Source organism: Nomascus leucogenys, chromosome 24, assembly GCF_006542625.1.
Source record: "Nomascus leucogenys isolate Asia chromosome 24, Asia_NLE_v1, whole genome shotgun sequence".
Lineage (NCBI taxonomy): Eukaryota > Metazoa > Chordata > Mammalia > Primates > Hylobatidae > Nomascus > Nomascus leucogenys.
In genome coordinates, this window is record NC_044404.1 from 7,133,701 (window position 1) to 7,152,645 (window position 18,945).

The 18,945-nt window shown below is 52.4% G+C and overlaps 1 protein-coding gene across 1 annotated transcript in view; it reads right to left on the minus strand.

Moving 5' to 3' along the window:
• The window catches only part of ACOT7 (acyl-CoA thioesterase 7), a 127,571-nt gene that overhangs the window by 20,960 nt on the left and 87,666 nt on the right, over positions 1–18,945 (minus strand). The window contains exon 7 of the mRNA XM_030805406.1: positions 10,091–10,207. Coding sequence (XP_030661266.1) covers positions 10,091–10,207 — 117 coding nt within the window. The remainder of the gene's footprint in view (positions 1–10,090; positions 10,208–18,945) is intronic.

Genomic DNA, 18,945 nt, shown 5'->3' on the forward strand with positions numbered 1-18,945 from the left:
GCAGCCCCTTCCAAGCCCTGCTGGCCGGTACTTCCTTCCAGTCTCAACTTCAGTACCACTCCTGGGAGCAGCCTGCCCTGGAGCCCCACACCTGTCCACCTCCCTGCCTCCCTGCAAAAGGGTGGAGAGCCTGGGGGCAGTCACGTGCTGGCCGTCACCTGACCACGGGGCAGCCTAGACTGGCTCCGCCCTTCCTGCCACTTCCTCCACGGTGCAGCCACGTGCTGTCATTCCTCCCACTGGGTCAGAGCCTGGACCATCCAGGCTGCCAGCCAAATCACGACCATGCCCACAGGTCCCTCCACCAAACGTGGAGGCGGGTGAGGCTGGTCATGCATCACAGAGCTGAAGACAGCATGTCCAGGTGGCTCTCGGGGGCACTGAACCTGACAGGAAAGGCAGAGGCAGGGCCCGACAAGCACTGCCTGCAGACCTGGCGTGTCACACGGAGGTCAGGATGCTTCAAGATCTCCCAGCAATGAGGGGAGCTCAGGCCTCCTTCCCACAAAGTCTGCCTTGATTCAGCCCTCCCCCCAGGCATGAGAAGGGCAGGAAGGGGGGTCCACACCTGCCTTGTATACCAGTAGTGTCTGTCCATATCTTGTGGTGAACCTGGCACTAGGCACAGTTGGGACATTGCGGGGCCCATCCGAGGAAGGGGAGAGAAACCCAAATCCACTTCCACGCACCTGTCTCAGAAACCACCAAAGCAAACACAACCCCAAGCAGTGCCAGTCCCTGCCATAACAAGGCAGCCAAGACTCGGAGGGCTCTGTGGGGGCAAAAAGACCTCTTGGTCCTGACAATCAGCCCACGAGCAGAGGCGCTGCCTTGGGATGGCTCTACCACGTCACCCGTCCAAATGCACCTGCAGTCAAGGTGGCTGCGGTTTATTTAAAAGATGGGTGGGACCAGCTTGAAGTGAAAAATAGATTAACCAAGAACAGCATCTTCCACCGAGCGGGGGATCAGTGCCCACTTAGGACAGGTGTGGGTGCTTGTTTAGTTCTGGGGAAGGCGGCCAGAAGGGGAGCACCTGGTCCTCTCTGAGCCTCTGTAGCAGGAACAGCAGCCAGGGCCCTGATGAAGCCAGACATTCATGACAAAGTGTCTCATCAGGAAAGGCAGGGCTCTTTGAGGCCCTGAAGCAAATACCTGTCAAGGCCAGTCTCCAGAGGCTACGAAGCCATGCAGGAGGAGCCCTGAGTTCCACGGCTTTGGAGTCAGATGGGCCTGGATTTAAATCCAGGCTTGGCCACTGAGCAGGGACAAGCCAGGAGACTGCACTGTGCCTCAGTTTCCTCATCTGCAAATGCTTTCCCCATGCACCCAGCTTCAAAGAATGCAGGGGAGCAGCAGACCCAGCCACAACCCACTCACAGTGGCTCTCCTTCATCAGGGGCTCCCCAGGCCACCTGGGCATTTTGGGGGTAACTTCCTCCACATTTTTAAAGGAGACACAGTCAACCCATGTGGTTCTATCCTTGCTCTGAGGCCATACTGATGTCAACTGCCTGCATTTATTATGTCACATGACATAGGCCCAGGACAGTAATTTGGGGTGGGGTCTGAGTGTGCCCCAGGGGCACTGCTGGAGAGACTTGCAGGGGGTAAAAGGAATCATACCACAAAGTAACAAGAAGCTAATTTTTTGTATTTTCAGTAGAGACAGGGTTTCAGCATGTTAGCCAGGATGGTCTCGATCTCCTGACCTCGTGATCTGCCCGCCTCGGCCTCCCAAAGTGCTGGGATTACAGGCGTGAGCCACCGCGCCCGGCTTAACGATGCATTTTCAAGCTGCCTGAGAGCCAGGAGTTCCGGCACAAGTGCACGGGGACCAGCTGCAGTCACTCCGCAGTCCAGGGCAGGCCTCAAAGTTGGCTGTAGCCGCGTGTGATCAATGAGGGTTGAGCTTCATCACTCACACTCTAGGCCCTGACGGGGCAGATGCCAGGTGGTGTTCAGGCCAGGTCGTTGGGGACACCAAAGCATGGGCTCAGAGCTCTGGTCCCAGAGACCAACTGCTGGGCCTGCCTTCCCAGCCCCACCTGGAACCAGCTCCATGGCCATGAACAGCTTCCTTAACCCCTCGGAATTGCAGCTTCCAAATGGGAAAAACAAACAGATAGTGACAGTCCCTGTCTCACTGGGCTGTGTGAGAAGTAAATGGTATGAAGCACGTAGCACAATGCCTGGCATCAAGTGTGCCATATTAGGTACAGTTAAATATATCGGTGCCTGTAGTGGGCTGAATTGTGAATTACAGCCGCTTTCTGTTGTTAAGTAATTGTTGAGCCTGCCTGGAGTGGCACAGCCCGTGAGCGCTGGCAGGTACCCCAGCCTGACTCCCCCAGCAGACGGGCGTCTCTCCAGGGGCGGCAGCAGCCAGATTTCAGCAGTATGCCAGGGATTTGGAAAAGAAAACAAAACAAAAAAAAAAATAGCTGTTAGCAAGACTGAGAGGTTGCCAAGTGTTTCAGAGTTTAGGAAAAGCTCAGCATTTACGCTCCAAAAAGGGCTGTGGCCGTTAACTTTCGTAAGAAAAGCCTGGAAACAGTGAACTGACTTCGTATTTCTTACATAACACACCCCAAGGCCTTTTCTAGAAGACTCCTCATTTTTCACCCTAATAGTGGAGATTGTTTCTCCCCAACAAAACGTCAACTTTAGGTTTTCTCACCAAGTGCTTCCAAAACTATTACACTGAAGGTAACGATATAACTTTTTCATACCAGCTATCTCTGGGCATTTTAATGTCTCAACTGAAAAAAAAAAAATCCCACAGCAAGTGACCCCACAGCTCCCATTAGGGGCTCTAATGCTTGCCTGGGGGGCGGAGGCTCTCCCGCTCTGGGGGTGTTAGTGGGCTCCACGTGCCTTTCCCTATGCTGGTCTCCCAGGTGCGGGCTCCGACCTGTCGTGGCCCTCGCGTTCCAGCACCAACTCCGTTGCTGGCCTGGGAACTCCACGCGCCTTTGCTGGGTGGGCACTTCCCATTTCCCATGAGATCCAGTCGCACAGATGAAGCGGTCCTTCCTTCACCCCAACTGCCTGGTGAGAGTTTAACTTGCCACACACCTGCTAAGGACCCTGTAGGTGCTTGGCTGGGCTAGTCAGCGCAAAGGTGTAAGGGGACAGCTATGACAAGTGGCAGCCTGTCCTAGCAGACCTGAAGTGCCTCAGCTGGAGGGGCTCGAGCCGAATGTGGCATATCACGGGCAGCCATGGAGGCTGTGAGCAGAGGAACAGCAGGTCCCTGGCGTCAAAAGGCTGTGACAATGGAGGTGGTACTGGGTTGGGCTGGTGAGGGGTGAGGGTAACGGAGGTGGCCCTCTGTGGTCTAGGCAAGTGTGGGGCATCCTGGAAGAGTCTGGTTCGTAAATGCCAAATTTGCAGCCAACAGAGCTGGGCCCACGGCAGGGTGGCAGTGGCCTCTGTGGCCGCTGGTGAGGCCTCTCCCAGCCATGACAAGTGCCCCAAGTTCGTAAGTTCCTCCTAGGCACACGTCCTTCGTGGCTGAAACTCAAAGTTATCTTCTGAACCCCTGGGCCAATGTCTGGATGAAGCAAAGCTGTCCGTGTAACTTCCTGACAGACACCCCACCCAAGTGAGGGCAAGCCACAGCCACGGGGCCTGGCACTTGGCCAATATCGCACAAAAGATCACTCTCCCAAGGAGGCAGTTTTACGGGAGGTTGAAGGAGAGAAAGCAAAGCATTTCCTGCCTTAAATCTGGAGAAGCCACCCCAGAGGTCCGGCGTCTCCATTCTACACTCCCACTGTTTTCCGATTATTTTATTTTTTTTGAGACGGAGTCTCGCTCTGTCGCCCAGGCTGGAGTGCAGCGATGCGATCTCGGCTCACTGCAACATCTGCCTCTCAGGGTCAAGTGATTCTCCTACCTCAGCCCCCCCAAGTAGCTGGGATTACAGGCACCTGCCCCCACGCCCGGCTAATTTTTGTATTTTTAGTAGAGACGGGGTTTCACCATGTTGGCCGGGCTGGTCTTGAACTCCTGACCTCAGGTGATCAGACTGCCTCGGCCTCCCAAAGTGCTGGGATTACAGGCATGAGCCACTGCGCCCAGCCTGTTTTTGTTTTTTAAATTGAGACGAGGTCTCACTCTGTCACCAGGCTGAGTGCAGCAGCACAATCACGGCTCACACTGCAGCCTCTGCCTCCTGGGCTCATGTGATCCTCCTCCCTTAGCCTCCTGATAGCCCAGATAATTTTTAAATTTTTGTAGAGATGGGGTCTCACCATGTTGCCCAGGCTGGTCTCAAACACCAGGGCTCAAGTGATCTTCCCGCCTCAGCCTCACAAAGTGTTGGAATTACAAGCGTGAGCCACTGTGACCAGCCTGTTTTTTGTTTTGTTTTGTTTTTAAAGAGACAGGGGTCTCACTGTGTTGCCTAGGCTGATCTCGAACTCCTGGCTTAAGCAATCCTCCTACTTTAGCATCCTAAGTAGCCAAAACTATAGGCTTGAGCCATTGTGCCCAGGCCCAGCTATTTTTCTAATAAAATATGCTGAAATGGGCAAATCAGAAAACCACCTCCCACCTGCTAAGACAGAATAATGTGCTCCCAAAAGATGACCACACCCGAATCCATGGAACCTGTGACCTCATGTGGTAAAGGGGACTCTGCAGACATTGACTAAGTGACAGCCCTGGAGATGGGAAGATTGTTCTGGGGTACCCGGGTGGGCCTGATAGAATCACAGGGGTCCTATGAGAGGGAGGCAGGAGTGTCAGCATGAGGAGGGGAATGGGATGATGTTAGGAGAGGCTGGAGGATGGCCGGGACCATAAGCCGAGGAATGTGGGTGGCCTCAGAAGCTGGGAAAGGTGAGACATGGATTCTTCCCTCCAGCCTCCTGGTAGGATGCAGCCTGCAGACCTGCCTTAGACTTCTGACCTCCAAAACCACAGGAGAGTGAGTGCAGGCTATTTTAAGCTACTGTGTATGGAAATGTTACAGCAGCCCCAGGAAACTCACGGAGGCCACATGACTGGCAACGGGTCTCAACTCCTGGGCTTTTCCCCACTGTGGCAGATCAGCCTATGGGAGGCAGGGGGTTTCCTCCCAGGGGGATCAGTGGCCTTTCGGGGCTGCTCACATGAGGGGCACGAGCTGTGAATGGCTGCCATGGCCCTGCCGTGCCCTCGGGCTCCAACTACCTGGATGTGCCCAGTCTACCTGCAGGCACCTTTTCCATAAATGTATGATTTTAAAAGTAATCCTTATGTGGATTAAATTTATACTTGACTTAAGGTTAATTCTAATACAATGCCCCAACACAAAGAACTGCAACCCTCGGTCTATGCGACTATTTCTTGTCATTACAAAACCGCTGCCTTCTGGGGCTTATGGAGGAGACGTCACATCCGTTCTCACTTCTGACACTGACCCAGACTCCCTGCCATTTAGAGGAAAGGCCCCAGTCCTTCATCAGTAGCCCCTAGGCCTGCTAATTGTAGAGACTCTCATTTGGCTCTAGTGGGGCTGCTCTCTGGAGTCAGGGTCCGGAGCCAGGCCCCTACCCGGCTGTATGACTGCTCTTCTCAAAAGAGGGGGGGCCCCTGGGGGCCTGCTGGGGTCACTCTCCCTGCATTCCTCAGAGTGGCCCCTTCTCCAGGCTGACGTCAGTTTCACTGCTGGCTCTCACAGGGCAGGTCTCACATCCATGGAGACAGAGGCAGCTTGGGGCTGGTGAATCCCAGAGGGGATTTTACCAAGTTCATGATTTTATAAAAGTGGAAGTGAGCTAGTATCTACACGAGTTGAGCTTTAAGGAGACAAAACATTTCTAGTGGGTCCCCAAATGATACATCTACTCACAACTTCAGAATGGGGCCTTATTGGAATAAAGGTCTTAGCAGGTATAATTAAGCAAAAGGTTTTTTTTTTTTTTTTTTTTTTGAGACAGAGTCTCGCTCTGTCGCCCAGGCTGGAGTGCAGTGGCACAATCTTGGCTCACTGCAAGCTCCGCCTCCTGGGTTCACGCCATTCTCCTGCCTCAGCTTCTCCGAGTAGCTGGGACTACAGGCGCCCGCCACCATGCCCGGCTAATTTTTTGTATTTTTAGTAGAGACGGGGTTTCACCGTGGTCTCGATCTCCTGACCTCGTGATCCGCCCGCCTCAGCCTCCCAAAGTGCTGGGATTACAAGCGTGAGCCACTGCGTCCGGCCAAGCAAAAGGTCTTGAGATGAGATCACCCCAGATTCTCCAGGTGTGTCCTAAATCCTATGACAAGTGTCCTTATAAGAGACAGAAGAGGAGAGACACACAGAGGAGGAGGCCTTGTGACCACAGAGACAGACCAGAGTGACGCAGCCACAAGCCAAGAAACGTCAAGGAACAGCTGCTGCTCCCAGAAGCTGGAAGAGGCGGGGACAGATCCTCCCCTGAAGACTTCAGAGGGACCTTGGCCCTGCTGACGCCTTGATTTCAGAATTCTGGCCTCTAGAACTGGGGGTGAACAGACATCTGTTGTTCTGAGCCCACCAGAAAGCAACGCCCATTCTCTACAGTACAAAGCTCTGCCAGGCACCACGTGCAACCCGAGGTGAGGTTTCTGTGCCTCCCAGCAGCTCCCTGAGCTCTTAACACCGACTTGGACAGTCCACAATAATGTGTGCCCCCGCCTGGCAGGGCAGCAGGGTCTGGTCCTTGAGGCTTCCTTCATGGTATGGTTGAAGTGAGAGGCAGGCCCCAGCAGAGTCCATGAGAAAGTCACACCAGAACCATGAGGCCAGCCCCCCGCGGTTTCTCACACACCCACCCAGTGTCACCCAGAACCCAGAGCCGGCAGGGGCCGTGCCTCCCCGCACGGCCTCGCTCTTTTTCCCTACCGAGGGGCAAGCGTGGGAGGCAGCGAGCTGATCTAAGGTGCAGTGTCCTAGGGGCAAGCATGATGACCCTGCTCTGACAACCCTGGCCCCACTCGGCCAGCACAGCCCTCGCCTCCCTGCAAAGGACCTGGCAGGTGTGACAATCCTCTGGAAAACAACACACGAGTGTGACAGCATTCAACGGCCCCCGGATGTGACAGCGTCCAGTGGGCCCCAGAGGATGCTGGCATAGAAACAGGCCAGACTCCATGGCTGCTATTTCAGTTTGGTCCAAATTCCTCTATACACAAAACAAGATGTCATCTAAGGAAACAACAGTCTTTCTGTTCCTGGTAAGGGGCCCAGTGTTTTACCCAGGAGGCCCCGGCCACAGCCCAGACGAGATGGGGGCCTAGGTGGCCCACTGTCAGGCCCTGGGTGTGGCTCAGGACAGCGGGAATCAGGCAAGCCCACCCAGCCTGCCCTCACTGCATGAAGGAAGCCGATTCCAGTGAATGTCCTGCCAGAAACTGTGGCTTCTGAAAATGAAGTCCCCGTCAGCCTTGTGGAAAGCCTTTGGCAAAGCAGCTCCTCGCCCAAGTTGCCCCAGATGTCTTCTAGGTTGCTAAGTTAATTCCTGGGAAAAGCATTCGACCCGGACTGCAGTTCCTGGTTTTCCCTCAAAATTAATGATTCCTATTGACCAAGAACCACAACACACCTCCTAGCACTCTCCCTTAAAAGTTAATTCTGGTTGTACAAGGAGTTGAGGGTGGGGACTTGGTTTTTTTTCTTGTTGTTTTGTTTTTTTTTTTTTGCGACAGAGTCTTGCTCTGTTGCCCAGGCTGGAGTGCGGTGGTGTAATCTTGGCTCGCTGCAACCTCCAACTCCTGGGTTCAAGCGATTCTCATGCCTCATCCTCCCAAGTAGCTGGGTTTACAGGTGCCTGCCACCAGCCTGGCTAATTTTTGTGTTTTTAGTAGAGACCGGGTTTCACCATGTTGGCCAGGCTCGTCTCAAACTCCTGAGCTCAAATGATCCACCCACTTTGGCCTCCGAAAGTGCTGAGATTACAGGTGTGAGACACTGTGCCTGGCCGAGCTGGGGACTTTGGAGGGGAGGATCCCCCTTGAACGGCATCCTCATTTCTAACAAAGCTTGCCTTTTCATTCTTTGGGTGCTTCGCTGGGCCTTGTGCAGAGAACATCTGATGACTAGGCTGACATTTAGGAAACAGAGTGACCATCTTGGAAAGTCTATTTCTTTTTCTTTTCTTTTTTTTTTTTTTTTTGAGACGGAGTCTCGCTCTGTTGCCCAGCCTGGAGTGCAGTGGTGCGATCTCGCCTTACTGCAAGCTCCACCTCCCGGGTTCACGCCATTCTCCTGCCTCAGCCTCCCGAGTAGCTGGGACTACAGGCACCCACCACCATGCCCGGCTAATTTTTTTGTATTTTTAGTAGAGACAGGATTTCACCGTGTTAACCAGGATGATCTCGATCTCCTGACCTTGTGATCCGCCTGCCTCGGCCTCCCAAAGTGCTGGGATTACAGGTGTGAGCCGCCGCGCCCAGCCAGAAAGTCTATTTCTTTCCTGATGGTTTTCCAAGGACACTCAGGGACAACTGAGCACGACGAGTCCTATAGAATGCACGTTTCCCACTATGGGCTGTGCATCCGTGTTTCACAAGGTCACCCTAATTGTGATTTACCCAGGCAGGAGTCCTAGAAAAAATAGCATGGAATACGATGCCACAGATTCTCCTGCAGGGTCATGCACCACCACGCACCACGCAGGCCTGTGGGGGACAAGCTAAAACACACAGGACCCACTTGTTTTGCGTAGATTCTAAAATGACATTGTGGTCTGTGTTTGTGGCAAACATCTATTGGTCAAGAAAAGATTCTGAGTGAGCCGCTGTCTCTACAAAAAACACAAAATACAAAAATTAGCTGGTTGTGGTGGTGCATGCCTGTGGTCCTGGCTACCTCGGAGGCTGAGGTGAGAGGATCGCTTGGGCACGGAAGTGCAAAGCTACAGTGAGCAGGGATTATACCACTGTACTCCAGCCTGGCTGACAGAATAAGATCATGTTGTGGAAAAAAAAAAAGGATTCTGCAAAGTGGAAGGAAGCAATGCGAGACCTTCCTTCTCCTTACCACAAAGCATCCAAAATCCAGCATGCGCGAGCCTACCCTTCTCTCAGTAATTCCAGGGAGGGAGGCAGCCCTCCACCGTTCCAATCTTAGGTGCTTCTGCCCCAGTCCGGGGTCTCCCATTGCCAGGTGTGTTCTGTGGTAGCAGCTGCCGGAGAGAAGCTGGGCAAGGCTGGGCTACCTGGGGCCTGGGAGTCTGCCCCTACTCAGGCTCTGGTGGGCAGGAGCTGTGGCAAGGAGAGCCAAGCTTGCACTTCTTCCACTCTCGCTTCCCATGACAAGGGGCTGGTCTCAGCCAACAGCTCCTCCAACGAACAGCTTTAATGAGGTGGTGTCCTCAGAATTAGCACCAGGCCCTGACGATGCTGACATCACCCTCAGCCTGCGAGGCAGTGCTGCCGCAGGGGGTGCACGGCCTCATCTCAGCAGACGTCACACTGACAAAAATCACCACGTGTCGGGTGCACTTCACTACACTTCTGCAGAGAGCAGTCACGTAAGACAAGCATGGTGACCTCTGCTCATACAACTGCAGAGTCCTGGCCTCTCAAGCTGGCACACATACCCCAGGGACAGCTGGCACCGTTTCCAGGCAGGGGCCAGGTGGCTGGGGTTGGATTTTTGTGGAGAAAAACCACCCAATGCCAGTGCTGCCCTGGGTGGCGTGGGCAGGGCTGGCCGAGGAGGGGCTCCTGCGAGCTTTTCTGTACTGACCCTGCCACTGCCTAAATCATGAATCATTAATTCCGCTCCCAAAATGAAACGTGCTGCCGTGAGGTTTGGTGTCTAGGGTCGTGGCAGCTGTAGGCACAGGACCTTCCCAGAGCTCTGTCTGCGGAGCGTTTTCAGAGGATGAATTTAGGCAGGTCTTTAGGAGGATAATGGCCCCGTCATACCTGAGTCAAGGATTTTACCAGATTGACACATCAAGTCAATAAACAGCAAGGACAAAGCAAGAAACCTCAGCTTCCCGTTCCCTGTGGCAGATGGGCACATGCCAAGGCCTACGTGACCCTGGGTGTGAACAGAAAACAAACTGGTGCAGGGACCCAAGCAGCTGAGGGCCACTGCCTCCCTCATCTTTGCCAGAAGAGTGGTTACCTTTTCTGATCTTGTCATGAAAATTAATGGCGTCCACGGAAGCTGTGACGATGTTGGTCTTGCAGTGGCGTGCAGCCACGATCCCAGCGACCTCGTCCATGAGCTTCATGGTCACACCTGTGGAGAAAGGGGCATGTGGCAGATGAGACATGGAGGCAGAGGAGACTATTTCACATCCTGGAAACAAGTTACAACTCAAGCCCTCCCCTCCCACTAGGCACCAGCAAGGGCCGCGGCCAGCAGGGGTGCAGGGTGCTCGGCCGCACATGCTATGGCTCACACGCTACATAAGGCTTCCTCAGGAGCTTTTGAAAAAAACGACCATGGCTGATATGCCAAGCCACTAACAAAACAGCCCTTTTCCTGTCCTCTACAGATATCTCACCCTGCTGGGCAAGTTTTGTTACAATATCAACTGGGATGGCTGCAATCCTAAAGTCACAGAACAACATGTGCTGGCGAGGATGTGGGGGAAACAGGAACCCTCCTCCACTGCCAGTGGGAGCCAAAGACGGTGCAGGTGCTTTGGAAACAGTTTGAAGGTTCACAAGAGGCTAAACACAGAGGGATCGTATGACCTAGCAATTCCGCTCCTAGGTAGATACCCAGAAGAAATACATGTTCAACAGAAACTTGTACAAAGCTTTCACAGCAGCATGTACACGTAACAGCCAAAAAGTGGAAACAACTCAAAGGTCCACACATGATGAATGGAGAAACAAAATGTGGCCTGTCCATACAACGGAACAACAGATGCTGCACTAGGAATGAAGCTTGAAAACGCTATGCAAAGCAAAAGGAGCCAGACACCAAAGACCATACGCTGTATGCTGCCATTGACAGGAAAAGCCCAGAATAGGCAAGTCCATGAGGACGGAGGGTAGATTAGGGGTTCCCTAGGGATAACGGATTAGGGGGATATGGGAATGACCACTAATAGGTACAGGGTCTCTTTTTAGGAGTAATGATAATGTTCTCAAATTGACGGCAATAATAGTTGCACAACTCTGTGAATATACAAAAAAAAAAATCAACAACTTATACACTTTATTTTTATTTTTTTGAGACAGGGTGTCACTTTGTCACCTAGGCTGGAGTACAGTGATGTGATCTCAGCTCACTGCAGCCTCAACCTCCCCAGGCTCAGGTGATCCTCCTACTTCAGCCTCCAAAGTAGCTGGGATAACAGGCACATGTTACCACACCTGGCTAATATTGTTGTAGATGGGGTCTCGCTATGTTGTTTTTTTTGTAGATGGGGCCTCGCTATGTTGCCTAGGCTGGCCTTGAACTCCTGGACTGAAACGATTTGTCCACCTCACCTCCCAAAGTGCTGGGATTACAGTCGTGCTACTGAGCCAGGCCAGTACACTTTAAATAGGTGACATGTGTGGTATGTGGATCATCTTCAGTACAGCTGTTATATCAAACAAAGACTCACTGAAAGAATACTGGAGAATACTCGGGCTGCAGATGTCTGCTTTTACTCAGTCTCTCTTATTTGATGGACCACCACTGTGCATGTGCTGGTCCCCCACCCCCAGTTCTCATCCCTGGTACAACACATATATTACAATTATTTCAATTTTTAACTTTTTTTTTTTTGAGACGGAGTTTCGCACTGTTGCTCAGGCTGGAGTGCACTGGTGCGATCTCTGCTCACCGCAACCTCTGCCTCCCGGGTTCAAGCGATTCTCCTGCCTCAGCCTCCCAAGTAGCTGGGACTACAGGCACGTGCCACTATGCCCAGCTAATTTTTTGTATTTTTACTAGAGACAGGGTTTCACCATGTTGTCCAGACTGGTCTTGAACTCCTGACCTCATGATCCGCCCACTTTGGCCTCCCAAAATGCTGAGATTACAGGCATGAGCCACCGCGCCCAGCCATAACTTTTTAATTTATTTTTTATTTTCTTGTAGAGATGGGGTCTTGCTATATTGCCCAGGCTGGTCTCAAACTCCTGAGCTCAAGTGATCCTCCTGCTTCAGCCTCCCAAAGTGCGGGGATTACAGGAGTAAAGTAGGCCACCGCTCCTGACTCTTATTTCACTTAAAAACTTAAAATGTACCTTTTCTTAGGTTGAACCACATGAAATTGCCAATAGTTAATCATATTTGACTTACAAAAGCAGCAAAGTGATATTAACCAACTTAATACCTATTAGAAATTTTAGAAAGTTATGTACATTCACCCTAGGACACAGAATGATTTTTTTTTTTTGACATGGAGTCCCGCTCTGTCACCAAGATTGGAGTGCAGTGGTGCAATCTCAGCTCCCTGCAACCTCTGCCTCCCAGGTTCAAGCTATTCTCCTGCCTCCACCTCCTAGTAGCTGGGATTACAGATGCGTACCACCACACCCAACTAATTTTTGTATTTTTAGTAGAGACGGGGTTTTGCCATGTTGTCCAGGCTGGTCTCAAACTCCTGACCTCAGGTTATCTGCCTACCTGGGCCTCCCAAAGTGCTGGGATTACAGGCGTGAGCCACTGCACCCAGCCAAGGACACAGAATGATTCCTAATAAATCCAGAGAGAGGCAGAAAACCAGATTCCATCCCACAAGCGAAAACCAGACTTGTACAGTCACGTTTAGGGTGGGAATCAAATGCCCACAGCATCCAGCAGGTGAAGCTGCAAAGAGCAGAATTAGTGGGGGCCCCGGGCAGAGGCCAGCCAGGGCCCCCTGCTGTTCAGCTCCTACCTAGTACCCCCAACAGGGACCCCATTCTTCAAGAAACACATCCACTTAATGAGAGGCACACATCTTGTGGGCATCCGGACTCTATCAACTAGAGAAAAAGATGAGCAACTGGGAAGATGTGAACACTGATTGGGTATTCGACGATACTAAGGACTTATAAGTGTATTTGGGAGGATGTGATAGCGCTATTGTGGGTGTTCAAGGTAGGAAGTTATCTTTTCGATACAATATCTGGGATCTGCTTCAAAATACCGCAGTGGGAAAGAGGTGAGGCAGGAACGGGCAGGTGTTGCCCATTGCTGGTGCTGGGAGATGAATACCCAGGGGCTTAGGATGCTCTACACTCTGCTTTTGTGTATATCTGAGCATTCCCAAAATAAAAAGCTAAAACAGAGACATGGGTGTTATTGATTAAAGCATTATGTTTTTATTACCATGACTTTTCTCACAGGAGCTAAAAGAAGATGCTGCTAAATGAGGTAGGACAGGTGAGGGGAGGAGGGACCAGGTTCACATTCACTGCACTTTTGCCTGTCCTTTCAAAGACCTGGCGCATCTGTTTGGCTCACCCTGTGCTGGGGGCATCAGCATCCCTGTCTTTCTTTTTCTTTTTGAGAAGGAGTCTCTCTCTGTCACCCAGGCTGGAGTGCAGTGGTGCAACCTCGGCTCACTGCAACCTCTGTCTCCCGGGTTCAAGCAATTCTCCTGTGTCAGCCTCCTGAGTAGCTGGGATTACAGGAGTCCGTCACCATGCCCAGCTAATTTTTGTATTTTTAGTGGAATCGGGGTTTCGCCATGTTGGCCAAGCTGGTCTCAAACTCTTGACCTCAAGTGATCCACCTGCCTCAGTCTCCCAAAGTGCTGGGATTACAGGTGTGAGCTACTGCGCCCAGCTGCATCTCCGTTTTTCAATCAGCATCCCCATTTTCAAATGAACAACGGAGGCCCTAAGTCACACGGAGGTCCAATTCTAAAGAAAGAGTGCAGGTGAAATACTGGGACAACAGCTGTTTGGCAGGGGAAAGAATCCTAGGCACCGTATTTTCTCCCCCAGGCAAATAAGATGCCGCTCCGGGTGCCAGGCAGGGCAGGACACCTCTGGGCTTCAGGCGGCTTGGCTCTCACAGTTCTGCAAGGTGGTTTTACGTTGTTATTGGAAATAGAAGGTGCAGCCTGGCTAAGCCACCACGAGGCTCTCCTGGTCTCTCCCCCATGGCAAGGGGCCTCCATAAAGGCCCAGCAAGCCCAGGCCTCACAGGGTAGAGGTCAGGCCAGGTCCCTAGCCCAGGATGGCAAGGAAGTGAAAATACAAAACAGAATAGGATCATCCGTGTGTCAATATCGAGGGCTTCCTTGGAGGGGGCAGCCTCAGCTTCTGAATTAACCACACCCACCTGTGAGTGTGCCCCCTACCACAGTGTGGTTCAGGATGAGAGTCTGGAATGAGGCCTGGTGTGAATCCCCCTGCCCCATTGCCCATGCCTGGAGGGGCTTGAGTCCCTCTGTGCCTGTCTAGAGTGTATGAGTCACTGCCGCAGCCTGGCTGGAAGTGAGTCCCCATCACCTCCGCCACTGCTGGCTGGGTGACCTTGGGCAGGCAGGTTGCCCTCCCCAAGCCGTGGGCTCTGTGTCTGTCAGGCAGAGGAGGTGACGGCACCCACAGGCAAGGTGACTGAGGAGCAAACGGGATGGCCATGTGGCTGCCAGCAATGGCAGCTGCTATCATGGGATGTGGGGATTTGGTGGACATCTGTTGAGCTGAACACTAATTTAATTTAGGGCTTTGGGGACAGATCTGAGGTTTGGAAGCTGAACAGAAAAGGAAAGAAAAATGAAATAGCTCAGAACACCAGGTAACATGCTGGCTGAGAACCCCACACACTTGGCTCAGGTGGGCAAAGGAGGGATCCAGAGGACAGTCAGCCTCCCCTTACCAGGCGCCACACACAGAGGGCACAGAGGACAGTTGGCCTCCCCTTACCAGGCACCACACACAGAGGGCAGAGAGGCCCAAGCGGCCACCTCCTGACTAGGTACTAGGTCACGGCTTCAGAGAGAGAGAGAGAGAGCAAGTGTGTGCGTGTGTGTGTGTGTGTGTGTGTGGCACGTGTGTGGGTGTGTTTAAGAGGCTTAGTAGCGGCAGAACTGGAGACCACAGACTGAGTTCTTCTAGGTTGATCTGCCTCATAAAGAAACTGACTTGTGACCACAACAGCTGGACTAGTGGCCCCACTCACACACACAGCCAGCACAGGTGTGCCACGGAATTCCACGGCATTTCCCACAGACCAACTCTAAATACTGCCATGGGCAGCCAACAGAAGCTGTCAGCCTCTGATGGGGCCAGGACCAGCTGCATTTGCCATGAAATGCTGACCATTTATACTCAGAAAATGGCGACTTGGTGATGAAGTGACAACAGCTGAGCATAGGAATGACGATGAGCCAGCAGGATTCCAGCAGGACCGTGTGCGCTGGGGAGACACATTGTTAACTGGAGTATGTGAGAAGTTTATCACCAAATGTGCACTACATGTGGCCTTCCCCAGGGGGAGATAGGTCGCCATCCAGCAGCTAGTCAGGGTCCTCCTAGCAACAAATGAGCCAGGGACAAGGCAGGAGTTTTTGAGAGAGAAACGAAGAAAGGAAGGGACACCAAAGCCTAGCATCAGGAGCCAGGACAGCACATGGACACAGGGTCCTGATGCTGCCTGGGGGCCATGAGCTGGATGCCGAGGGCAGCAGCTGGTATTGCTGGGGAAGCTGGTGCCAGGCACAGCCCAGCATGTCACATAGAGAAACTTGGCTGCAAGGTCAGTGCCATGAGCCGTGAACTTTGTCTGTTCACTGAGGCAGCCCGAGTCCATGACGCACAGCTGGCCCCTCCCCTCTCCACAAACACGGAATCTCACCGGACAGCACCTGATTCTGATGCGCGGCCGGCCCCTCTCCACAAACACAGAATCTCACTGGACAGCACCCAATCCTGACGCATGACCAGCCCCTCTCCACAAACACAGAATCTCACCGGACAGCACCCGATCCTGACGCGCGGCCGGCCCCACTCCACAAACACGGAATCTCACCGGACCCCACCTGATCCTGTGATGCACGGCTGGCCCCTCTCCACAAACACGGAATCTCACTGGACCCCACCCGATCCTGATGCGTGGCCGGCCCTTCTCCACAAACACGGAATCTCACCAGACCCCACCTGATCCTGATGCGCGGCCAGCCCCTACCCTCTCCACAAACACGGAATCTCACCAGACACCATCCTATCCTGATGCGCGGCCGGCCCCTCTCCACAAACACAGAATGACCAACACTGGGTCTCACCAGACAGCACCCGACAAGGCAGCAGCCTCCCTGTCTCCATTCTACAAATCAGGAACCAGACACATGGAGAGTCACGTTTCCAAAGTCACACCACTAGGGGTAGGATGGGGCCAGACCTGACCTTGGGCCACCAGAGGCAATGCCATGCTGTCTCCCCATCCTGTCCTGTGACATCAAGTCCAGAGTGGAATTCTTCCCAAGATGATTGCAGGAAGGAGCGTTCAAAGTCACAGACCCAGAGTGCCCAGTGCTGGCCACCAGCTGGTGTCATCAACTCAGGATGGTTTAGCTGTCGGGGAAGGAGGAGGGAAAGGAAGGGTTTGTGTTGGAGTTAATGTTAGAACTTAGGAAGTGCCTACAATTAACCCCTTGTTCGTCCACCCTGGAAAGCAGAATGAGAGAATAAATGGAAGGAGTTGTAATCAGCTCCTTCAAACCAGGGTTTGCCCCATTTATCCAAAAGGCTACCTTGTTGGTATGAGACTCCACAAGGCACCCCATGTTATTGAAAACCTCACAGGATCCAAAGCACATGACAGTCAACCCCGAGGGGAAGATGTGAGCGGCTATTGAGTGCCTGGTGCGCGAATACACCCTTCACCACCCCCATGCTCCTGCAGGCTCCACACGGCACCCCCAGACCACACTGCATGGTGTGACATGGACGCCTGCACTGGGTGAGGACCTGCCTCGTTGTCCCTGTGTCCCTGACCCAACATGAAGCTGGCATCTGGTGCTCAGGAAATGGTTGCTGAATGAATGAATCAATCGATGAATGAATGTAGGTTGACTAACAGGTCACAATCAGCCCAAGCAAGCTGCCCCAGCCACAAAGTATGCGGCTCCTTCAGGCAACAATTTGCGTCAAGAATTAGTCACAGATGAGGGCAGGAAAAGCTCATCCAGTCCCAGAAACCCCAAAGCCAGGTGAGCTTGATGACCGGCCAAAAAACCAAGCCCACACTCAAAATGATCTTGCTGTGTGAGCTGGACAGTGACATTTACAGGGACAGCCTCCTCCAGCCCCAGCAGCCAGCACACACACACCAGCCTGGGAAACCATGCAGAGTTTAGATCAGCAGCAGACCTGCTATGAAACAACAACTTTATACCAACGATGGAAAAGGCCGAGACTGGTGGATGGAGTCAATGCTATTCTAGGGCCCAGGCCAGGGGGGCTGTCGTAATCCCACCATGTGTGTCTATTATCAGATTATACCCCACACCTGGAGTTTTATTCTAAGGACCAGGAACAGTGACTCACGAGCAGTGGGAAATCAGGACGGTGTAGCGTCCCGACTCTGGCAGACAAGGAGGTCTTTCAAGACCTGGGCGGGCCTCACAGACACTGGCCAGGGCAGCAGGCGGGAGGGCTCTGAGCTCCCAAAGGATCTCATCTGGAAGGATCTTTGTCCACTTCAGGTCATCTGCAACTCCCAGAGAAGTCACAGTAGGATCCTGGGCCAACTCAAGGCCAATTTTATGACTCAGGAGATAACCTTTCTCGGGGAAACAATTAGAACAGTCCAAAAACCAAGCGTTTGGCCTTGCAACAGCGAAGGCTCCCAGGCCCTGCAGGTGTTGAGGCAGAGGCAACAGGATCAGAGGTGGGAGCAGAAACCCACCCGAGAAGACGGACCTGGCAAGAAACCAGTGCCTCAGCTTCCACCCACCCCAATCTGTGTTTTCACAAACGCACTTTTTAGTGTCGATCCAGTGGGCTTGAGAAAAATATAGAAAAACCATGGTCTGTGTGTCAGCTGAACTCTGCTGGCTACTTAGAGGGAAGGAAAGTGATCTCATAAAAGCTGAGATTTTAATCAACCACTGTTGATCACAAGCCCTCTCCTACTGGCGAGACACAACCCTGGGCATCTTGTTGTAGGGCCTGGTGCCAAGCCTGCTGGTTACCTGCCACCGAGAGAGAGCAGTGAGGTCAGATGGTCCCTGCAGAAGTGAGATCATTAGAAAGTCACGTGCCCATCGTGGCCTGCGTGTAAAGACCGCTACCACACAATGCCTGTGTCCAGCACACACAAGACACTACAATCAATGTGTTAATTGAGAAAACTAAATTTTCAGAAAACAACCCAGAAAAACATAGTGCCTGCCTCACAACTGCCTTTCTTGCCACCACTGCCCACCTGGGCCCCTGCCTTGCCAGAGGGAGCTACCCCCGCTCTGATGCTGGAAGTCACCGTCTCCCTTTCACTTTCTTCCACTGTATTTAAAATATCGAGTGCCTGAGTTTTTTCCAAGATGCTTCTTTCCAGGTTCCTACTGAAAAGCCTCATCAATTTCCCCCACCGCAGGCACAACGGGTGCTGCCAACATTGGAAAATAACTTTGGCACATTACAGTCCACCATGGGCCGTCCTCATCTCCCAAGATCTGTAATTTAAAAGATGACAACAAAATTGTAGGAACCGCCGTCCTTGGAGCTGCATTTATTTCAAGAATTACGAGGAAAAAAACAAGACTTTCTTGGCCACTAATGTATACACGTTAGGTACCAAAGGTATTTTTAACTGTAACATTTAACTGCTTACAGGTTTTTGTTTTGTGGGTTTTTTTTGTTTTTAAGTATTAATCTGTCAACTGGCTTAAAAATAAGGCTTCATTTTCTTCTCCCAAGGCCTGGCTCGTGACTGAGTCAGGCTTGCCTGCAAACCCAAGGCGGCAGTTCACAGCTCGGAGCCCGTGTGCCGCTGTTCTGTGGGCGGCTATCTGAGATGCCCCCATTTCTATATTTAATCCCCACTGACGGAGCGTGGGTGCCAGCCTCCTATATTAAGAAAATGATAGTAACTTC